The sequence below is a fragment of the Anopheles moucheti genome, chromosome 3, assembly GCF_943734755.1.
Source record: "Anopheles moucheti chromosome 3, idAnoMoucSN_F20_07, whole genome shotgun sequence".
Classification (NCBI taxonomy): Eukaryota; Metazoa; Arthropoda; class Insecta; order Diptera; family Culicidae; genus Anopheles; species Anopheles moucheti.
Window position 1 is genome coordinate 15,854,909 of NC_069141.1, and position 23,500 is coordinate 15,878,408.

The 23,500-nt window shown below is 43.6% G+C and overlaps 1 protein-coding gene across 1 annotated transcript; it reads right to left on the minus strand.

Annotated features, from left to right (window-relative positions):
* Positions 1 to 12,325: 12,325 nt before the first annotated feature.
* LOC128304805 (uncharacterized) lies at positions 12,326 to 16,274 on the minus strand. The gene is made up of 8 exons (XM_053042044.1): positions 16,194 to 16,274; positions 14,588 to 16,121; positions 14,118 to 14,455; positions 13,743 to 13,940; positions 13,229 to 13,312; positions 12,759 to 13,159; positions 12,550 to 12,682; positions 12,326 to 12,493 (listed from the first exon to the last, which is right to left on the minus strand). The coding sequence occupies exons 1-8, from the start codon at positions 16,269 to 16,271 to the stop codon at positions 12,326 to 12,328; spliced, it is 2,934 nt and encodes a 977-aa protein (XP_052898004.1). The 5' UTR covers positions 16,272 to 16,274.
* Between the last annotated feature and the right edge of the window lie 7,226 nt (positions 16,275 to 23,500).

The window sequence follows — 23,500 nt, forward strand, 5'->3', positions numbered from 1 at the left end:
GATGATGAAAGCGCTACTTCACTGATTGCATTCACAATTCCTTTAGAGCTCGTCAATATTAACGTGCGGACCGCAATCGTTGCGAGCAGTGGTATTGATTTTCTGCGTTTTGTTCTTTATCCTTCCATTGAAAAGAAGATGTTGCAGCTGGATGTAATCGTACGTGGGGAACGATTAAAGCGTTGGTTTAGATCTCCTATGCAAGCGCAAAGGGAGAGCATGAAGTTGAGAAAAATGATTCATTCACAACAAGATCGTAGGGTAACGTTGGATGATGAACAGTGTACCAGAAAAAACAATAAAGTTGATAACCATTTTTCTCTTTGCTTTTTTATTGCTTAGTTTTAAAATAAAAAAGTATGAATATTTCCATTATAATTTTCTTTGAATTAATAACAAATATTGGGTGTCTAAGTAAGCTTTCAACCAATTTCACTCTGAGATTTTATGCATCATTCTATTTATTCATTACATTCAATGGATTAAAATTTTAAATTTAAAACTTTGCAAGAGTTGTACCCTTTGAAACTATATATTTCAGACTAAAACTACATCATTTTTAGCTTAAGAACGAATCGAATCAATTTCCCAAAACTGAGCGTTGTCATTTGAATTTAAATCATAAGGATAGCAGGATAATTTAAATCATTAAAAGCAACGTTTGTCGCTAATTACACTTCTTTGGCTAAAAATTTAAAACTATTTAGCTAAAAAATTTCTGAAAAGGTCTGAAAAATGCTACACACTCACTTGTACACCTTATAGATCATCTTGAACAGCGGTAATGCATTTTCAAAAAGTTGTATCAATAATTTGCTTTATTTGGTTTACCTTCGATCGATCGGCAGTTTTCTATTTTTGCTTCAGTTTATATCTTTCATAATTTTACATCAACGAAAAAGTCCCCCCCAGCACTCTTATCCCATTGCGTAATTTTCCCCGCAAGTGAGTTTTTACAACTCACATTTCGCCCGGTGCACTTTCCCGTACTAAATGGGCTGCAGGGAATATGCGACATTACGCGCTCGGATGCACTGTGACAGCGACAAATGCGTGACGTCTGTCTGTTTCCCGAGACGCAAAACCATTGGCGCTGGCAAAACTACCAACACCCGCCGGTGCTGGTTCACCACCGACAGGGAACTTCTATTGAGTTCCCGGGGGCCAACCGGAGATGCACAAAGTGACATCGAATTTCCACGTCTCTGTGCATCTCACATGATGCGCATGATGAAGTAGACCACATTCATTCATATTACAGTTTATTACAAACATTATGTCATCCCGGGCACGGAAGTGTGCCTCGCTCGTGTGGTGCCTCCGTTTCTGTTAACCTTACACTCTTGTCAGGCAACGTCAAGTAAAAATGGTTGACGTCCACCAGTAATCCGTTCCGCTCAGTGCTTCAACCAGGAGGAGCGCACCGGCCTTTTTTTTCCCATCCACGTGCCACGTACATCCTGGTAAGGAATATTTCATCTCCTAACGCCATCGGGAAGACAGAGGTTTGTCCTTCTTCCGGACCAAGCATCCTTTCGGGTACCTTCGGATCTGCGGTTGACAGCAGTTTGCCATTGTTCTGAGCCGTAAAGGTTGTTGCTGCTAATGCTGCTGTTGCTGCTCCTGCTGCTGTTGGTGTTGGTCTCCAGCAGGAAGCCTTTTATGCCTCACACACTGACAGCACATGACTTCCGGTCCGTGCACGGCGCTTCTGGAACGGACGTGCGGTAAGATTGTGATTAATCGCTCATTAGGCAAGCATTGTGGTGGCGTGTAGTGCGAAGCGGAGGTGCCGCTCGATAGAAGCATCTTAGAAAGACTGCAACATGAGCTGCTAGTGTTTTGGATCTGTACATAGGCACAGCACACGCAAGAAATGTTGAACTTCGGAAGATAACGCTTTAAAGCTAAAAAATAATGCATTTTTGATCATTTGAATGTGCTCATGGCTCATATGGAAGATCTTTACCGCTATGCATCATCAACAATAACGACTTTTATTATCGAGTTCCCAATGACGACGTGATCCAAAGAAAGATCGAATAAACATAAGAAGGGGAATAAATGCTTCAAATTTAATAAACGCTGCTTAATTTCTCAAAAAATCACTTAAATTTACACTTCCCTTAAGATAAGATATTCCAGAATTAATTATTTGTTGAAGGATTATGTTTTTAAACCATACAAAACAATATTCACTAGAGACGTTTGGATTAAGCATCACTGAACACTCAATTTCGCTATTCGTTATCTGATGTAATGCTCTGTTTGTCAGCACAAGCCATGACGTTCCAACAATTCAATTTTTCCCAATCAATTACCTGGTATTATTTTATCTTCCAAAATGCATGCGAGAAAGTCCAACATCTCCCGTAACCAAACGATCTCCTGAACCTATTGATCTTCAGCACAGTGGTCCCGGCAGCCATGAGCGCACAGCCTACTGCGACCTGAGGGCAATCTGTCAAGTAACATAAATTACTTTGCTTCAACCGACACGAAACAACCGACCGACCAACCAACCGGCACCAATCGTATCTATACATGGTCGGGTATCTTGCCCCTCAGCACGACCATTGCATGTTTGCGGAAAATCTAAGACCAACCGATAAATTGATTCTCGAAACCGATGAAAAATTATGCCATCCCGTAGCTAAACTAAGCGCCTCTGAGAGAATGAAGTCATCGGTGTCCGAACCGATCGGGGTGTGGAAAGGAAAAGCTTGGATAAACCGTACCGAAAGATGGAAAGAAAAGTTCATTATTTGTTTGTTTCGCATCCGTAACGCCCCTCTCCATGCAGGACGTCATGCAGTAAGAGAGATGTTGGTCTGAGGTGATTGTCTTTTCTCCATCGCCCACCAGGAAACGGTACGCCAGCTAACGAAGGCAGCCTTTGTTAAGGTTAAACGTTTGGTGCGGTTTTCGATTGCACATGCAGACGGTACCGGGGGCTTCCAAAAGGTTGCATTAAACTGTTGCACTACATTAAATTCACTACTTTTCCCATCATCGTAGAGACTTGACTTGATGTCAACGAGCCCAAGACACGGTACAGAATGGTTTATCTCACGAAACCTGCAGAAAAGATGTGTCCACTTTATCGTGCTCGATCTTTTCCCATGGAACTGGTTCATCCTTCTCCAGATTCCAACCTATCAGGCTGACTACTGACCGCACATTCCGGAACAGAATGAAGCTTTCTTTCCCTTCCTGTTCCCTTTCCTTTTCTAGGCTGCTGGTCCAGTGATTGTGGTATCTGCCCCCATCCGGTGCTATTCATCAATCCCTCTTCCTTTTGAGAGGATAAAAAGAAAAGCAAAAACATTGAAGCAAAAGACCAGTCCAAGAGTAATATGTTTTTCAGATGTTATTGAATTTCAAAACACAATCACATCGGCCTATTTGGGGCCGGACTCTCGACAATCCCACGAGCGAACCATTGTGCACGACATTGTTCGGTTTGTTGTAGGTATGTTTCGTGTTCTTGGAGCAGATTTTACCTTACATTAGAAAATAAAGATAATGCATCAACAGCGTCCTTGTTGCGCCATTCTTTGCAGGCTGTTGTTTTCGTGCTGCTTTCTATTGCTTTATTTTTCCCCCAAAAAAAAAATACCATCATTTTGCACAGCGAGGCAACGTGCAAGATGCTGGCTACAGCCTTCCGGGCACAAATCTACCGGCCGTTCGACGATGCTTCTTCGGATGGAAAATTATTTTGATTACGCTTTCCGAAACATTCGCCAGCAATGTGAAACAGCTTCACATGCGTGGTGACCCTTATCCTTTATATGCCATCCAGTGATCTTCCCTGCAATGGCTTGCGATTAAATTACATTTCGAACATTAAAGAATGTGTTCAACTGTACGAAAGTAGAAGCTTGTTTCTAACACCGATTAAAGCATTCTTCGAAAGCTAAACAATCATTAAGATGAAGGGTCTTGGGAAGACTTCTTCAAGAGCGGTTGACCTCTTATTGAATTAGACATCTGCAGTTTAAAAAAACAAAACAGGAAATCTTATCTTACAATTTGCATAACGACAAATATGATTACACTTAATAATTACTCAATGAATTCCTTGAATACAATGTATTACATCCCATTCACTACCCTTCAAGTCTACCCAACGAACAAAAGATTAAAAAATCTCCACACTCATGCTCGATTAGTTTCGCACCCGAATGTAGACGAATCCCTGCCGTAATGGTAATTGACCATCAACATCCCTAACTGCGCCTTATCAGAAACGATCATTATCCAATTTACATAAACTATACACAACTTCCTGTGCTTGCATCCGGTGCACTGACCGGATATGGTCACGTACTCCACAAAGAAAAAGAACCTCACCCCCGAATCATAACACTTTCGGCTGTCAACGTTTAAATCGTAATGAAATCATACGACGTTTCCCCTTGTCCGTACATTAAAGAAGGGTTTTTTTTCCATTCGTGTAAGAAATCCTTTTCCAGAATATGGGCATACAGTCTTAGGAGGGCATTCAATGGTTTGCTGCTGAATTCTTTTTTTACGAGGCATATAAAGCAAATAAAATCTTAAACGATCTACTGATACGACACGAATGTCATTGGAAGTCGGAAGAAGCTCAAACACACTCACAGAGACGCGGAAGAAACTGTGAAACGAAACGATAACCCATCTACTTCCGCTTCCGCTGGCACTGGTTGTCAAGTCGCGAAGGGTTTTCTTTACAGCGAATCCGGGAGTGGATTTTTCAATGTACCTTCTGTTAGGGCTGACTCTAACTCGCTCTGTCTCTCTCCCTTCCAGTTTCCTGTAGCAAAGGAATCCATCCAGACGCAATAAGCGAACGAGGACGATAATTGTAAAGTTCGTACCAATAAAAAAATCCTCCATCACACTGGCATTAGGCTGTGAATCACCACGCACCGGCTGGAATGATGTCATTTGATTCAGCACATTTCCAGGGCCGTTGGCCGTGCCGAGTGCTAGAGTAAACAAATAAACAGCCCCGTGTGTGTGTGTGTGTGTGTGCAGCACGCTCAGGAAGCCACCTTTGGCTGGCTGGCTCATACAAGGATACAGAATGTCCAGCCCCGAAAAGCTCAAGCACCGGGCACCCGGGGAACGAAATCGAGCGAAGCGAAACGTAAACATCTTTAACTCTTTTGTAGCATTTTTATTTACAACTGTTTCTGTGCTTCTTTTTCCTCATTTTCCGAACCTCTGTGCTCGGCCAACTGGGTACTGGGGGAGGCGGTTTTTTTTTTGGGACCCCGTTCCGTTTGGTTTTATTCTTTGTGCATGTTGGAGCATGAAAGTGGCTCAAATTTTATGATTATGAGGCAAAATCGAATAGTCGAAAAATCCGTATGAGGTCATAAATACAGCCAACTCGGGGTAAGGGTGCCAGGGATTTCGGCTCACCAGTGGACGATGAAATATGCGAGCGTTTAATTTAATGTTGCATGCAATAACCCAAAGGGAGGAGATACAAATAAAAAACGGAGGATGAAATGTTTATATTTTGTAGCTCAAGTTTTATTTTGAGCGAAAGAAAAAAAAACCGCTTGAACAGGGTTTATCCAAAGACAGCTTTAACATAAAAGCTTTGATAGCACAATTTATTAAAAGAGTTGATGAATGGACTGATTTTCGGAATGCATTATGTATTATTTACGTTTTATAAAAGGAGTAAGTTAGGTGTTTTCAAAGATATAAATCGTAAATTTCCGGGTTTACTTTTTTAATAACAGCCGTTTATTGAAATTTTGTAAATAAACAATGGGAAACAATCACTTGATTGGTACAGACTCATGATGTTATGCTTCGGCGTTCGGTACAGGAACGAACAGTGGAAGTCGTCAAGCGAGTCTGATTATTTTTCCAGCTAATAAGTCCAAAACGAGGAAACGGTAAAACTCCCTTAACTGAATTAATTTCTACAGCCAATTATTGAATCTAAAACTGCAAAGCAATATGCAAACTGACTTCCACTCTAGCAATATATAATAAGGCAACATTCACGCTAGCAAAATGGCATAGTTTCACAAAATTGATTCCAAAGGACGGCCAGACACGGTGTCTTCCTATTTGAGCGCCACCTTCAACCTAGACCAACGTCTGGTATACCACGGTGAATGTACTTCTTCCGTCGCAAAAGCGGCAAAAATTAAAACTATCGAAATGAAAAACTTTCCTCATAAATTGCACCATTCTGGCCGGAATTGGTCGGTAGTGTCGTCCCATCTTTCTCGCTCAAACAACGCCATTTGCCGACGGTGGAACGTTTCTTGCTCGTGCACTAGCGCACCCGGGACCGGGCAGGAGATCCTGAACTAGTGTCACCCCACTGGCGGTATGTCGCCAGTGATTGCTGGCAATTTAGACGAAAGATTATACGATTAGCTGTCGTAAATTTTAAAATACCATCGCTCGATGGTGCCATCTGCTTCTTCCACAAGACAACCTTTGCATACGACACTGGCGAGAGTGGAGAAAGCGTCTACTCAACCCTCAAATGTGATCCACACTGTAAAACCAGATCGGGTGTATGATGAAGTTTCCGTTCCGCCTTCTGTAGGTTCTGGATGGCATCATTCGCACCGACTGATCATTCGGTCGCGTTTCGAGCTAAAATGAGTATGCGTTTCCACTCGTCGATTCGAGCATTTCATAATTATCATGCTGGGCAAAAGTTTTTCCTCCTGGTGCACAACCCAAAGCTGTTCGGGTCAGCTCGAAGAATGTCAACGCCAAATGGTGCCGAATAATCGGAAGGGTTGTCCAAAGGGACACCAACACACACAAAAAAAAAAACAATTCCCTTTCGGTGATAGTCTCTGATAGGGTATCATCCATTTCACCAGAAAGACAACTCTCTATCGGCAAGGGTTGGAGTCAAAGAACAGTTCATTAACGCAGAATGTCATTCATCGTCACTTTCGATTCTTGATTGTGGAATAAGGTACACCCTAGCTGAAGGATCCTTTTTCCCCCCATTAATAGCTGCCCTTTTACGAAAGAGTCAACGAGACCTAATTAGTAATCGTTTTTATTTCTGTCACGTTTGATTACTGAAAATGAACTCTTCTTTCCAGGGCGAAGGCATTGCCGGGCGTTGAGATGAAAGGGATGCTATGAATGGGGTAGGGTTGCAGACATTAACTAAGATGCCTGGGCCAAATTTAAATCTCCTGGTAGCATATGAATATTTTAAATTATTAAATAAGTCCTTTAAAATGGAATAATTTTCAGTAATTAGAGCATAATCTTTTCTAGTTTGTTCATCTACCGTTGTAAGAACAACAACTGCTTTTATACATTTGTTTACTTTATTTCAATATATTATGTAGTTTATTTTCAATATTTGTTTTGTTATTTTTTTTTGTTATGTTATGTTATTGTCATTAAATAAATTCTATTGCACTAAACTAATATTCTTCTAGCCAGTGAAACATTTGTCAACAATTTGTCACCTCGACACATATTATCGGGAAGTTATTTAGATGCTTCTGTCGCTCAGCCTCAAAATCACTTCTCCTTTCAACCCAACATGCAACGTTCTTTACGAACAATTTTTCGGAAAATCGTTCTTGTATTCGTATAACAGGAGTTAGCAAAAAACAGAATCCTTTTCCAAAAATTCAATTAGTGGCTCTCCTCCTTCTTCGAGCCCCAACTTGGAACGAACCGTGGACACCATCTTGGCAAGCATATTTTTGTATTTTACCACTAACTGGAGCACTCTATCGGAACACTCATATGCGGGTGCAGTCGCACCAACAAGCACACAATTACTCCATTACCACCGGCACTAGTTACAAACTACCAAAAACCCGGCAAAGAGTTGCGCTCCAAGACACCATCGACCGAGGTGCCACACTCGCTCATGGGAGCAGCGGTGAAATGTTACCGTAACACCCATGTGTGCAGCCAGCCTTGCCAGTGCTGTGCCTATCCAACCCCCCGGACGGGGGTGAAGGTGACACTTTATTAGACAGATTCTTTGGAGAACACGTTCGACTCGTGCAAACATTGCTACCGTACCGGGCAAATATGGCGCACGGTTGCATTCGGGACGGTAGCAACCGGCACGAAAGGTGCAACCAGAATGGCAACGTAAACGTTTGTGGCTGCAGGTGACTTGCAGGTGATCTGCGAAATAAATTGTCAACCGTTCCAGTGGCAGACGGTGCACGATGTTTCGACCTCTCCTTCGGGCGACACCTTGCACCTGAGTGAAGCGGATCGGATCGGTGTACCGGGGCGGTGCATGAGTGCCGGTGCAAGGTTTTTCCTATCCGATCCATGTACCGAGCAAGCTGCGACAATCAGCTCAACTCGATAGAGGTCCTTTCAATCCTTAAGGGCCCAACCGGGGCCGGATTGGAGCGCTCAATTATTCTGCAAACATTGCACGACGGTGCACCGGGTACTGTCGAACGTTGAGTGTTACGCCGGGGCACTTGTTCCTGCGACAGCCGGATATTGAGTAAGTGGTTATTTAGTAACTGTATATTGCTGTCAGCGGACCGTGGGTAGGACTGCCGTAACCACAAGTAGCGCAATCGGTATTATTATTGACATTAGGCTCAGGAGGACTTAGCTTGCGTTGCCGTCACACCGTAGATTATCGCCAGCGGGTTCCTAGGCGAATACGTTTCTGTGTGTGTGTTGGGGCTGCGGAAAAATGTCCAAAAATTGGACGATGTTTGGATGATTGTACGCCAGTGAGATAGCATCTTTTTTGTGATCTAAAATCGAGTTCATTACGTTACGTGATAATGGCTTAACTTGAATTGCCTTAAACGTAAGCTTTGTACCTAAACTTTTCTCAACAAAATACATATATAATTACATATTTTGCAAAACACCAGTGGATTCTACCACTCATTATCCTCCCACCTTCATTATATTTCCGCAAAGGCATCGTTTGTGGACCAAACGATAAAAAACACATCCTTAATACATATTTTACTTCCATCCGTTGTTGCGCTCATTAAAATGTAAATGAAAAGAGCTGTACTTTCACCGTAGTCTTCAGCGAACTTTTTTAATTATGTTTTCCAACGCGAACGCATGTTTACGGTTTATGCACACACGAGGCGTGATGAGTCGCGCATAAACATTGCACAAATGGTAATGTGGTCACAATAATTCTTGCGTTAAAATTAATGCTTGGTTTCAATGGAACTTCTATACTTATGGAAATCGAGGCTGGTTTCTGTGAATCAGGCATAAAGTTTGCGTTTGAATATTTGCTGCCATGGGTTGACATGTTAAAAATAAAACTACCAAGCCATTATAGAAAAGCCATCACTTAGAAGGTCGTTGAATCAAGAAGAACAATTTAAGATACGAATTCGTAAAGAAATTTGAGGAAAGTAAACAAAGTCCATAATAAATCCTTCTTAGTCTTTCGATTCAGAGCGTGAATTAATAATATCGTAAAAACTGATGAATATTACATATTACTACAGTCATTTACACGTAAACCTCGCTTGGTCTTAATAGCATAAAGCTAAAACCAACACTAACGCGTGTTGTACAATGCTCGTCTATTACTTTCACATCTCTCGTTAATCAAATTGGGAATTAGAAAAGAAGCGCAAAAGTAACCAAAAGCCGCCAACGCGAAAGGAACGTTAACATCCCAAAAACACTGGCTACCCTGCAGATGAAAATAGTTTCCGAACTGATCTCACGAACTCCCAGCCCGCTATCTCGCTTTGGACGTTCTGCGTTCAAAGCTGCTGACTCGCACAGCGAAAGCTCGATGAATTATAGAACAGCTTCCCTTCACTCCCTCCCGCCCGGGGCATTACTTCGGATGCATCAGCAAAGATGCAACGACGATAAAGTACCCGTAAATTGCACCGTCACAGTGTAAACTCAATCGAAATGAAATATATTGAGCACCGATGGGATAAATGAAATGTAATATAAGTGGGAAAATTGCAATCAAGTGCAGCACCCAAAACCCGGAGTGGCTGAAGCAGTTGGAGGGCGCAGTTTCTGTTACGCGCCAACCGAGGATCGAACACAAAAGGTGCGGGAAGCTGGAAAAACCAACATTCAAAAGCCAACCTGGGAGAGGGCTTTGTTTTTTGGCAACGCGAACGAACAGGTTCGGGGAAAAATATACTACAAAAGGGATTCTTGCGAGAAAACCGGAAATGGCACCTAAAAATTTATCTGATGACAATGATCTCAGACATACAGTGGCGGGAGAGGGAACTGGCACGAAAGGATTCGTTGCATTCGATGCAACCGTGTGTTGAAATTACAAAAGCTTTCTTGAAGTTCAGCAAATGCACCCCCCGGGGCACAATGGGACAAGCGCTGGACAGCTGTCGGACTAAAAGTCATAAGTTTAAATAAGTTTTAAAATTGTGGTGAATTCTTTAAACATTTAAATTCAAAATTGTACAATTTTTTTCATGTGAATATTTTACCTTTCACAAACTCTAATTTCCACATATTCTATTCAATTTGTAAGTTACAAGAGCCGTCCTATTGTGCCGTACGATTTGTTTTATTTTTTCGTCTCTGTTTGAAGGAACAATAAGAACTACTTGATCGGTTTTATTATTTTTAGCTTGCTTCTCAACAGTACAACAATCCCTATCCACTCATCGCAAGGCGTGTCTTCCCCAAGCGAGTCCCAAAACATCCGAACACGAGGGCCCTCGTCGTGGTGCTGGCGCATACTCGCGCTGTGCTCAATCGCATCGCCAAGTATCGTCTATCAAGTGTGCGCTCATCGTACCGGTCGCACCGTTTTCATTTCCCCATCCCACCGAAAATGGAAATGGAGAAAAGAAGAAAGAGGAAAATTCCATAAATTGTCTTGGGTGAATTGTCATTTCGGGAGCGGCACCAAAATTGTCGAACGTGTTGTGCGGATTGGGTTTCGAGGATTGAAAGTGGTACTCCAAACGCGAGTTTTCCCCCGGGTGGGAGAGGGAGCGGGACTGACAACAAACAGAGCCCGAAATCCACCGAGCATTATTGCACAATCGCAATCCGAGCCGAAAAAGGATCACTTACACCACCCGGAAGTGCCTAGTTTGTGCCCGAGAATCATCTTTGCGAAATCGTTGAAAGATATCAACGATGTGTTCACCTTCATTCTAACCGCTTTTGCCGAAGGAAAGATGCAGGCAAGTCAAAGCACAAGCCCGTTAGATGGGCTTTCTATTGAATTATGTGACCGGAAAGGCAAGCAAGAACAATTGGCGCATTCCGCACCTTCACCAGCCACCACCCCGTTTTCTATTCCACCCTTCTGCACTGTACACTGATTAAAGGACTTTCTTGTGCGGAGCACAAGTTCCACACAAAAAACAAAGCAAAAAAAAAATGGATACAACAAAATTGTCTCATAAAAAGTTGTGCCTTCCCCTTTCGGGCCGTGCTTATAACGCTGGCAAAAAGGCACGTTCACACCTTTGCCTCCACAAGACGCACCCTCAGCAGAAGGGCTTTCATATTACCTCCGGTCCGGTTAGAAGATAACGCCACCATATCCAAAAGGTCTAACCGAAGCCTTTGGTTCGATAGTTATCACGCATCAAATTTATGTGACCACACTTCAACCTACTTCACACACACACACACCAGCACACACACACGTACATAGAGTTACAACCAGAGCTCAACATCGACATACGTGACACACAGCCACACACCGGACGACTTCGTGCTCGTTATCGGTTCTGAGGCCTTTTGCCGAAGGATGGGATTAACCTCTTACCACGATGAAGGTAACCCTGCGCCGGGCTCCGGGCTCCACAATCTGTGGCTTGATGCTAGTTTATGATATAATGATAAGGGCCCATCTACCTTTCACCGACGGCTAATCAAAGTGCGACGGGAAAATTCGGTCCCAATAGTGGTGCATGAAGTCATTTGCCACAATGGGACGCCTTAAATTCGAGCTTAAGGCAGCTTAAATGCAACTAAATCTCCAATGGGAGTGAACTCGGTGAGTAAAGTGCAACCGTACAGGAAGTATTAACAATAAGCCCATTCCCTAATCCTGCCCCAAATTGCTTAATTTTTACTTAGTAAAAGTGTTTGATTGGTTTGATAGATTGCGGTTGTGTTATCAAATACTACTTAAATATTATTTTAAAATCAATTCAAAATGGTGGAAATAAAACACTTTTCGAATATCGATTATTGCTTAACGTCAAACGTCAGAATATATTACAGTTTAAAGTGTTTTAAATAAAAATATGTCATTAATTTCCTTCCATAACAATAGTTAAATTATACTTTTTTACTGTTTTAGAAACACATTTTCGGAATTTTAAGAATTAGATGTTCGGAATTATTTTCGCACATGGAACCGAAGCTGTTTGCGTAACAAATCCAACACCATTTTGCGCTTGTACGCCTCGTTCGCCTCTTTGAACAATGTTTTCCGGTTCTTGCGGGCCTCCTTTTCTGCTTCCCTGAGTACATCGAGGGGTAGAAGATCAAGCTCGGATAGTAAATCCTAAAACAGGTACAAAGTTAAGTAAGAATATTACTTTTACATTATTATTACTATACCATTATGTGCTGATGTATGGCGGACAGTTTGTCTTTGGCAGTGATGTCTACGATTTCAACCTGCCGGTGCTGTAGCTTGCGAACGAACAGATACAGCTGACCGACGGCGGATGTAGTGATGCGCATGATTTTACTGTGAGTTGTGTTAATATAAAAAGAGTAGTTGAAATGGATCAGTTTACACTAATAATCATCCTTTCTTCACTTACTTGTACACAGACAGCTTCAGCGGGTCGCCCAGCAGGTCACGGAATTGAGTCTTCAATTTTTCGTTTTTGCACTGTATCGACTCCATCTTGGCACCGTACAGATTAAGCATATCGTGATGGTTGGTGAAGTATCGGGGAAACTGCTCCAGCACCTCCTTGTAATGGTAGTCAATCTTGCTAAACACCATCAGCTTCTGGTTGTATTTGTTTATCAAATCGATCGTACGCAAATTTAGCTGCGTTAGCCCACGCTGCAGCAGAACCACATCCGGTTCACAACCTGGCAGCCGGGCCAGCTCGGGGAACGTTTTCTCCAGGTAGAATGCTGCTATTTCCGTTCCAACATTGCTACCCGTGGTGCGTATAAAGATGGATTTACAATTCTTGATGCTTTCTGACACCTGAAAGGGAGAGAGAGGGGGGTCGGAATTGTGCCGGAAGTTCGAACTGGTGAATGGAATGTGCTCTACCGTGTACAGCGATCCATCCGGTGCACGGTGGAAGAAGTCATTCTCCAAGCGCCATTGAGAATCCATCAGCAAGTAATAGTAGTTCTGTGAATCGAAATAACTCAAACAATTACACACCCAACGCTCCACGCCGGTAAACTTCCTGGTAAAGTTTCCTCAAGCAGATTGTTTCAATTAATCTGAACAATCTCTCACCCTCCACCCACCCGGGGTGAGGACACTCGCAGCAAACTAAACAAACAACCTTAATTGTCCAACCCATTCACCCCGAATGCTTCCATCCATTCAACCAACAGCAAGCAGCAAACACAAATCCATCAAAAAACATCAACACTCCAAGAAAACCAAACACTAGCGCAAATCAAAAGTATTTTGCCCGTAACCTCGTGCCCGGTTTCTTCAGCCGTTCGGGCCAGAAAAGTTACCGGAGAATTCCCTGTTTGGAAAACATTTTCAACTGCTCCCAAACCTTCCGGAGGGAAACGAAAAACCCCCGCATCGGCGCAGCTCTTACCCTAATTTGCATAACCCTGGTCCAGCGTTGCTCCAGCAGCAGTATACGCTCTGTAATGGAATCCATCTTGTTTTGACGATCCTGAAGTATCGTCCGCAGCCGGACCGTTTCCTGCGTTGCTTCCTTTTCCCGGTCAGTGGCCGCTACCAGCTTCGAGTATGCTTCCTCCTTCCAAACTTTGAACAGAGGCCGTATGCGCTGCAAAGGTCGTTGAACGCGTTTTCGGGAGCAGCATAACAGCGGGCGGCGAGCGTATTGCAGGTGAATGGAACCGAAAAAGCAAACCGAATTTCAAAAGTAATAAACAAACTTTACTTTCTCCCTGTTCGTCGACGTCCAAGCGCCCGAAAGTTCGAACCGTACCCTTTGCCTTACCTTGCAAAAGTTTTTAATCCAGTTCGCATACTGACGCTCCAAACTTTGCCGGGCACGGCGCTGCAGGAGGTTCTCCTCGATGAAATACTGCAGGAACACCTTGCGACGCTGGTCGCGCATATTGAGAATGTCCGTCTTGGGGCAGAACTTGCGCACCCTCGGACGGTAGCGCAGCTCGTGGATGTAGTAGTTGTCCCATTCGGTAGCCAACCGGCTGTAATACTTGGTGGCAGCACCAAGCTGCTCCTCTTCGAACTCGGGAGCGTTGACCTGCAGCCGCTGGCGGACATCCGGACGTGAACGCATCAGGCTGGTGTAGTACTTGGACCGTTGCTTATCTGCAAAATAAAGGATGTCAGTAACGTTCAAACTTCGTACTTAGAATCAGACTTATCGTTAGGCTACTAAGGCGCTATTAGTAAAGAGTTTACAACTACTACTAATCAGGTCTCAGGTCTTCCAATACTCACATCGCTTAAAATCTCGCATTTTATCGTAGAACTCCGGATCGATGTAGAATGCCCCTTTCCGGGTGTCATTCTTGGACAGACTCTTGAATCGGTTCGGTGGAAAGGTAAGCTCCAACTTCTCGGCCGCCGGTTTCGGTTCCTCCAGCCGGAGCCCCTGCAGTTTCGCCTTCTTCCTGCTGGTCTCCGACCGGTTGTCATCGGATGCCGTTTCGCTGGCTTTAAAATCCTGAAAGCTCGTCATGCGCTGCTGCAAACTTTCATCGTACATCCGGCGATACTGTTGCGACTTGTCCTCGATGAAGCGATAGTACCGTTGCCGCTTCTCACTCACAACCTTCGCCTTCGGTGTCGATTCCTTCGATCCGGATGCTTTGCGTTCCGGGCGCGATCGTCCACTGCTGGAAGCACGCGAAGAGCTAGCGCCCCCATCAACGTGCTTGGCGCCCTTTCTGCGCCGTCCCGCCCGCATGTTCTCCAGTGACCGATCGTACAGCAGCATGGTGATGCGCTTGAGCCGGTTCTTCTGCAGCCAGCGGCTACGCAACCGATCCTTGCGCCGCTTCTTCTGGCGCTTTATCGTCGGTATGGGGAAGTAGGGTGTCCGCAAGAAGGAAAGGATCTTGACCTCCTCCATCTGGTCCTCGTCCTCGGAGGAGTCGCTGCTTTTCGGACACAACGGAATCCTCATGTGAGATAGGCGGGTATCAATTAGGTTACGCTCACCTTCCTTCTTGGTGTCCATCTCGCGGTACGACCGCACCAGCAGGCTCAGCGGGATGCCGAACTTCGTTTCGTTCTCCAGCAACGGATCCTCGACCGGGAGCCGTGTGAACGGCCCGTACATGTGGCCCTCCACGTGCGGGATCTTGGTCGAGCGGCGCACCTTCGTCACCCGGCGTCCCTCGTTCGAAATGTACTCGTGCGAGCGGGTATCCACCGAGGAGCACAGCTCCGACTCCAGCGTTTCCCTTTCACGCTTCATCATCTCGATGTTGCTTCGGTTCCGAAAATTGTACCGCTCCCGCATAGCCCAATCGCGGAAGGAAACATTCTGACCGGCCGATGGCCGATCGTCCTCCAACAGTATCCTGTCCAACCGCTTGATCATCTCGCGATAATCGTCGTTGGTCATCTTTTTACGCACGGTGCAACGTAACACATCCGACTGATCCGACGGCGTCGAATGCTCGATGTTACCCGCCGTCTGCAACTCGTCAGTCATTTTGCGTATAAATTCGGTGACATTTTTTGCCTTCCGGCGTTGGTCACCCCTGTGCCGGCAGAGGTTCACATTGCGCAAATCTTCCGTCAACGTTTCCAGGATGCGGTTGGAGGTACGCATTCGCATCAACTTCTGCACCGTAGAAAAGCGCTGGGGATGCAACTTGGAGCGAAAATTGGGCTTCTTGCTACCGAGTCCACCCATGAAGTTCACCTCATTTGGAGGTTTATTGAACGGGATCTCGTAGTTGTGGTTGTGGTACGGCAAGTTGGACGATATTTCCTCCCGATTCCAGACGAAGTTCTTCGTGCCCTGTTAACGAAATAATCACCCCATTGAACTCCATCATTAATGGTTTCATTTTGTCAGCGATAGAACACTCACTTGCAGCACAGAACGATGGCTCGATGTGGTGGGTTTAGTTCCCGGAAGGAGCGAACTAGCACTTTTCCTTGTGGACATCTTGGCAATCTGTTTGTCACTGGTCGTAACTTTTTCGGAAATACCATTGGAAAATATTTGCAGGAATTTTCGCTCTCCACTGCTGCGAGAGGCAGCCGTGGTAAACAAACTCGTTGCTTGGGACCAGCAGGCTGTGGAGTCGTCATAATCACGTCGGAGAGCGGTAAACCATAACAACGGAGAACGGGTTTATTTATTCGTTCTAAACAAACGGGGTGTTAGTATGCAGGCACTTGAACTAATACTCTACTTCGAAAATGCACTCTAATGCACTCTGACATCCACATTAGTAGAATTTCCAGCTATAGATCAACATTTTCATAATTTTCGACAATTTATTAAATAATACTTTAAATGATTGATTTATTTTATATTTCATTTATTTGGTGCTTGATTCCATCTAAATCAAGAATTTTGAACATTTCAAGGGATAGTTGCACAATATTTCACATGCATATTGCATCATCAGCAACATTCGTTTCAACATTAAAAACCTTTTCCATTAAAACTCTCACAAACCGTGTAATGTCGGAATTCAATTAGTGCAACAGCATAAATAACGGAAAACGTAAAGCATACCTCAACATATTGCCATGCGCTCCAATGAAATCACTTTGCCTCTTGGAAATATCATTCACTAACAATCGTTTCCAGTTTCCACTAAACATACTTCAAAGGATTTACCTTTTACCACTTTACATTTTGGAGGAACCGCATCATTAATAACGACTCGACGTAAATAAATTTTCGGAGAGTTAAACACTGAGACATTGGTTCCGAATATCGCACTACATCACGTGCTCGGTGTGTATTTTTCCCTTGCCGCTCAGCTGTAGTCTACGCATGATTTTCCGTTCTGAAAAATCATCAGCGATGATCCCAAGGCAATGGTTGTGTTTAGTTCATACTGGTATTTTACTAATTTTTCCGCTAAAGATTCCTATCGCAGACTTATTAACACAACTCGTTTACCATTTAGTTTTCACCACACACCCCCTCGTACGGATCGTGTTTGCCATCACGACGACTTGTCAACACTTGCTCGGCTTCCTTTCGCTCAGCTACCAGCGAATAAACAAAAGAAAAAAACACATCCACTACCACCGCCACCGCATCCCATGTCAGCAGATTTTGTTACCAATTCACACCAGCCCGATCCGCGCCCGCACAAAACCCCGAAACTATAATTGAAAGCGTAAACTTTGTTAATTAAGAAGAAGCATCCAAACTATTTCACGAAAGCCCGGGTTGCACGTTTGTGGTTTCGCTTTTCTAGAAGAATAAACATTTTATACCGGAGTTTATTGTTTGTTTACTCGGCGCGTACAGCACACGCACACGCACCCAAGAAACATTCGGAAAACCCCGGGATACCGGTACGCACTGGAACCCATCAGCCATCAGCCACCTGCGTGGCTACAAGCATTAGTGGAGCATTTCGAACGGGCGGAAGGGATAGTGCCGACCGAACGGAACCTTAAATGAGAGACGCCTGCCAAATTAAGCCACACGAACCAACACCAACGATAGGTACAGCAAAATGGAGACATTCATTACACTAAGATACAGACTGCACGGGCAGACACGGACTTCGGTGGGCGGGTGGAAAAAACACACCACTGAAATACATATTCCAACACAAATATTTGCTTTTGCTAACACCAGCAACATAAATTTGCCAACCCCGTGTATGCCTTTTGTATCGCTTTCCATGGCATGGGATGAAGGTACCTTATTGCAGGGTTGGTGAGCCCTGGGAAATGGTGACGGTTTTTTGGCTTCATCCACTGATCGGCTGATTGATATCGACAAATTACTGTACGTTTGGTAGAATGAGGCGCATTTGCGTGAATGCTATTTAAATGTTGCTATTTAAATAACCATAAAAATGCTGTACAGATGCATTATTTTATCAAATCGGCGGTGGCTTGAATTTGATTAAATGGTGATTGCTCATATCAGGAATTTTATGACGGTTTGGTAAATTTTTTTTCTAATTAAATTTATTTGCTTATTATCCATTACTGAGCTATGAGTTAGAAAACCCCGACATATTATGGCAATTATGTATTTATAACATGAATTCAAACTGTTACAAATGGTTCCGAACATCCTGTGAGCATTATGAATTGTTTCTCCAACACTCCAATGAAGGTCTGTTAGACTAACACATGCACGAAAAATATTATGTTATTTTTACAGAGAATTAAAATTTGAATAATAAGTGTTATCAAAGGAGAAGGGTTGAGCTGGGCAATGGTTGGGGGATGATCTTTTTGTATATGATTTATAAACATTGTATATAAGTTTGTAAAGTGTTCGAAAGTTGTACAAAGTTGAAACAGGTGATACAACAAACCTGTTGTGATTGAAGGGAATGACACATAAATATTTAATGTTGTATTATTATGATCTTTATAAAGTTAGAAATTAAGAACTATGTCAAAATTGTTAAGTAATAGGAGGTGAATGTGTGTACGAGCATTAAACAGCCGTTAAGCGGTTTAACAATAAAAGTATTTCCCTCTTTTGACACATGCAAATATAAGAAACTACCACCCATGATAAATCACCGATTAATTTTAATAACAACTTATTTGTGATATTTTTCGTCATGGTAAAGGCTATTCAAGAAATTCTCCGAAAACCGACTGTTAATTGTCCTCTTTAAGCCTGTGTGATCACTATCTAATAAGACAATTTTAATCATTTGAGTTACAAAGCGCAAGCGAATGTACACAGACAATACAGACAAATACACAAACACAAACAAAACCCATATAATATCAACTTCATGCCTACCGTTGATACCGAGGACGGGCTTGACTTTTCATTCCATTCTCTTTGACTTCCGGATGCGGATGGTTCTTTGCACAGTGAACTCCACCGTCTCCCAAAATCTCTTCATTCAGCTTCACTTACAACCCACCCAGGGCGGGGACAGGTTCCATCATGATGCTAACCACTGCGTCCTGGCCAGTGGAACCTCTTGCAAAACTCTCCGGCACAAAGTCCGGCTGGTCCTAAGACAATCGTAAGATCCGCAAAACACCGCCCCCATTTCCCTGCTGGGTAAACGAGCAAAACGGAGGTTCAAAGGGAGAACATTGCATAAGGCCTTCGGAAAAGGGGTTCCCCCGTCGCACTGCCTCGTGTCTCTCAAGCCGTGATGCGCTGTCTATTCCACCACCCTACACCTGCCCCCCCCCCGCCAACCAAAGTCCGCAACTGGCCCGCTTCGCAAAACTCGCATCACCAGAGACACGTACGCCTCCGTACCGGCTTAGCCGGGTTTCCACGGGTTTGGAGTAAATGAACTGGAAACGAAACTTTTACCGAAAAGATAAATTTAAAATTTTCTTCATGATTGTCTTTCGGGAACTCGGTCGGGTTCGTACCGCTGCAGGAAAAGGTGGATTTCGACGGACGGAAAAGGAAGCACAGCTCCTTGGAGAAGTCGGGACGCAGCAGCGCTGTAGTGCATGTGCAAACTCTTACATTTTACTTTATATATTTTCTTAGCTCTCCATGCCGTAATGTGTACCCGCTTTGTGTGCGAGGGTGGGCCGCCCAATTCCGGCACGCTGGTTCCCCCATGGGTGTGTGTGTTCGCATGCCAGTCTAGCCTCTATCTTCTAGCTGTCAGCTGCTTCGTACGGAGACGGTACTGATAGCGACAACCCGGGACACCAAGGGCAGGGAAAATATCGTACGAAAATGAACCTGGAATTAGGAAACCGACCAGATCGATTTGCTCTTCCTGGAAACGAAAGGCGAAGAAAATGGATGCTTAGTGTACTCGTGGAATGCAGAAAGAGCGTTTACAGTGTATGGGTTGAGCGTGTGAAAAACGCTTGAAGAGGTTTGTAAATACTGACTGGAAAAGTTTACTGTGAAAATGAAAATACTTTTCATAAATATTTAAACTGCACAACTCGCTAAAGTTAAGAGCGTACATGTTAACATATGTTGAGGATCGTAATGGATTATGATATCTGTTTTTTTTTTCTTTGTAATTATACTGTGATGCTTGAGTGATTGATCAATTGAGCGAACCGATGCTTTCGGTTAAGTTTAATCTGGCCGCACGAAACCTTTTCCATTTTGGAAGGTTCAACCCATTCGGAAGATCTTCAGCAAGACTTCAGGTTAATAGCTCACCCTTTGCAGCATCATTCAAAATACCTTATTCATGAAAGCTCTTCACAAAATGGACTTGTAGGATGGATGTACTATCGGATTCTAACCACACACCACATAAATCAATTCCATTGATTTCCGCTAGAGAACTTCCCACTCCCTCCATTTGTATAACACAAACATACCTTTTTTTATTATTAAACTCTACACAATCTTAGCCTTCCGCCTAGTGCGCACAGGCAAACGTAATGGAACGCAAAACTAATCGAACCACGCTGTTTGTGTGATGATCGCGTGATACGCAACTAGCGCAAAACGTTTCGTAAAGCACACGAACTGGCGAAGAAATCAAACTCCAGCATTGCGGTTACACTCAAAGATTAAATCGACCAGCCAAAAGTAAAACCCCCGAAGATTGGCTGGCTGTCCAAAATCTGGGTCGATCGGCTTGAAAATTCAAATGCCCTTACATTTTTACTTTACTTTTGCTAGATTTTCTTTTCCTGGTTTTGGTCTCTCTCTCTTTCTCACTGTTTTTCTTTAGCATCTTTTTCCACATTTTCCCTTCCCGCTCCATTTCCACTTGAGGCACATTCTTATGCGTTCTGCCATGAAACGGCCGCCTTCCATCAAATAAAAAGTCAATCAACTAATTTGAAATCTATACATCCGAACCGTTTCATCTAATCTGACCGCAAGCGTGACGACATCGACGACCGAATGTTCCGAAACATCAAGGCCTTTCGGTTGGGTCGCACTCGATCGAAGGGTTCGATGTGCTGCAGTGTGTAGTGGGAAAAGTTCCGCACCAAAATGGGTAAAATTTTGTGTTAAAACAGAAAAAACCCGTTGCAAATAGGCGTCAATGGGCATTTTGAAGGTGAAGACATACTTTAAGTTCTCAACTAATTTGCTTAAGTTAAGTCGAATATTTATTTCATTGTAAGCCACTCACCGAAAGCTCATTTTTCCCACTGTCCTGTGGAAAAAGCCTTCTTACGTTCGTTACGATGACTTTCTCATGGAACCAATAGCACACACTGCGAAACCGTTCGTATTGGCTTTGATTCCTCCTTGACCAATTTTAATCATTTTCCTATTTTCGTTCTTTTTTGTGTGGCAACAACAAAAAAAACCCGCATCCTACCAAGGCAACCGCACCGCACAATATCCTGTGTATCACCGTATTTACCACTATTCCTACAAATTCATCACAATGACACAATATCGGATCATTTCATCCTTCGGATCGGAATCAAACCAAGGAATAAAAAAGACAGCAGGCAACAACAGAAACACATCAACCAACCGCAACCAAACCGCACCATCACCATCGAACCGGCAATGGAGTAATGGCTTTACCATGTTTATTGGCCAACGCCAATCGTCGGGACAGTGATGCCCGCTGCTGTTTCTCCATTTTCGCAGCCAAAACTGCCCACCCACCCGCACCCGGGACTGCGACTGACTTTTGCTCGACGGCTTGGCTCGGCCATTTTGTGGCTTTAGCATTCGGTGGTCTGTTTTAAGCACGATTAGCATACTTATTGGTTTTTTCCTGGGCCCCGAGACGTGTGCCCGTGTTCGCCGTACCATCGCTGATCCCTTTAATGTTGTGAAATTACCGATCCGATTGGCAGTTTCCGGATATTGGATAGGGGCAGGCAGGAGCACAGACGCACAACAGGCAACAAGGACAAAAAATCCAAACGCACAAATATTTATGTACGGGCGATGTGATCGGAATTTCCGCACGAGCATTAGATGCCCCGAGCTGGGGACCTTTCCTTGGCGAAGGGCAAGGACACAAACCGAACGACCGACCAGGAAGATTCGAGCGCGACGGACTGTGACTTGACAGTTGACAGTTGGTGGGATCGAAGAGTTTGACTCCCGTTTCAGATTAGCTGGGACGCTAATTTTTTCCCTGCTCTATCTGCGCCATCGTCGTCGTCGTCACCGAGCAGTTGTAGCAAAAAGAACCACGAAAACGAAAACAAAAGGGACAGGAAAGAAAGGCAACCAAATGCGAAGGACTTCCGATCGGTTCGTGGTTTTCACATTATGCTGCCCTATCGAGATAGTGTTAGTTCGGTGAAAGTTTTTTCTCTTTACTTGCTCGCCTTAGTGACACAGCACCTTCTACCTTCACAGGTTGTGAAAATAGAAACATGGTTAGTTGGCCGGTTGTATTTTTTTTTTTCTCGACGGCCATACTTTTGTTCGTTGATTGTGTGAAAAAGAAACAAGATGTAACCGCAGTGAGATAGCGAAATAGGCCAGAATTAGCAGCTCTTAGTTGTTGTCTACACAAAAAATAAGGGAAAAACCTTCAGCAAGCCCAACCATTTTGGAAAAAAGAGAACGACACAATGGTGGCCTAGAAAGGTAACAGGAACAAGTTTATGGAAACCGGATATGGCTAATCAGTTGAGGGAAAGAATTGGAAAATGGTACGATTAACAATTTGTTATGCAAACAGTGTCGCGCCCCGAATGGAACAGCATAAACATACATCGTCGAGTTCAGCTTGGGGCGTTTTGGTTCTGGTATGAAAAAGGTTTGATGAATTTTAAGGAAGATCAACTTCAAGTTTTCAACTTCGACTGGTTTGTATACTTTTGTGTATCTAAAATATACTTTAGTGTTATTGATTTAGTTAACATGATAACTATTAAATCTTCAATTTTTGATAGAAAAACAATTACACGATAAGGTATTAATGAAGAGTTTAATTTAAACAATAATTTTCCGATTGAGTTTTTCAAATACAATTTCCTTTTAAATATCCCAACTTTTGCCTTTACCTAAAAATGCTTTTTGTTATTCTGAAAAATTCCTATAGAAATGTTTAAATTTACTGTTAAACAACACGACAACAATCAGCAAGGGCTTGTTTATGCTCACTGCTCATTTCAAAGGCAACGGCACCAAATCAATCCAACCGGACCGGTTAGCGGCGATTAAATCGAATCATTCACACGTCACTGCCCTTACGGGGCAGTACACGCTCGTGGCACGCCCAGACCGACCGGAAACCCAGCACGAAAGCGGAACCAGATTGCGCTTAATTTAATAACCATCAAGCA

Coding starts and splice junctions, on each gene's coding strand:
- LOC128304805 (XM_053042044.1), bottom strand. CDS start 16,271: ATGTCCACAAGGAAAAGTGCTAGTTCGCTCCTTCCGGGAACTAAACCC. Junction 16,122..16,193: donor GCCATCGTTCTGTGCTGCAA/GTGAGTGTTCTA, acceptor TTTCGTTAACAG/GGCACGAAGAACTTCGTCTG. Junction 12,683..12,758: donor CTGAAGCTGTCTGTGTACAA/GTAAGTGAAGAA, acceptor CACAACTCACAG/TAAAATCATGCGCATCACTA.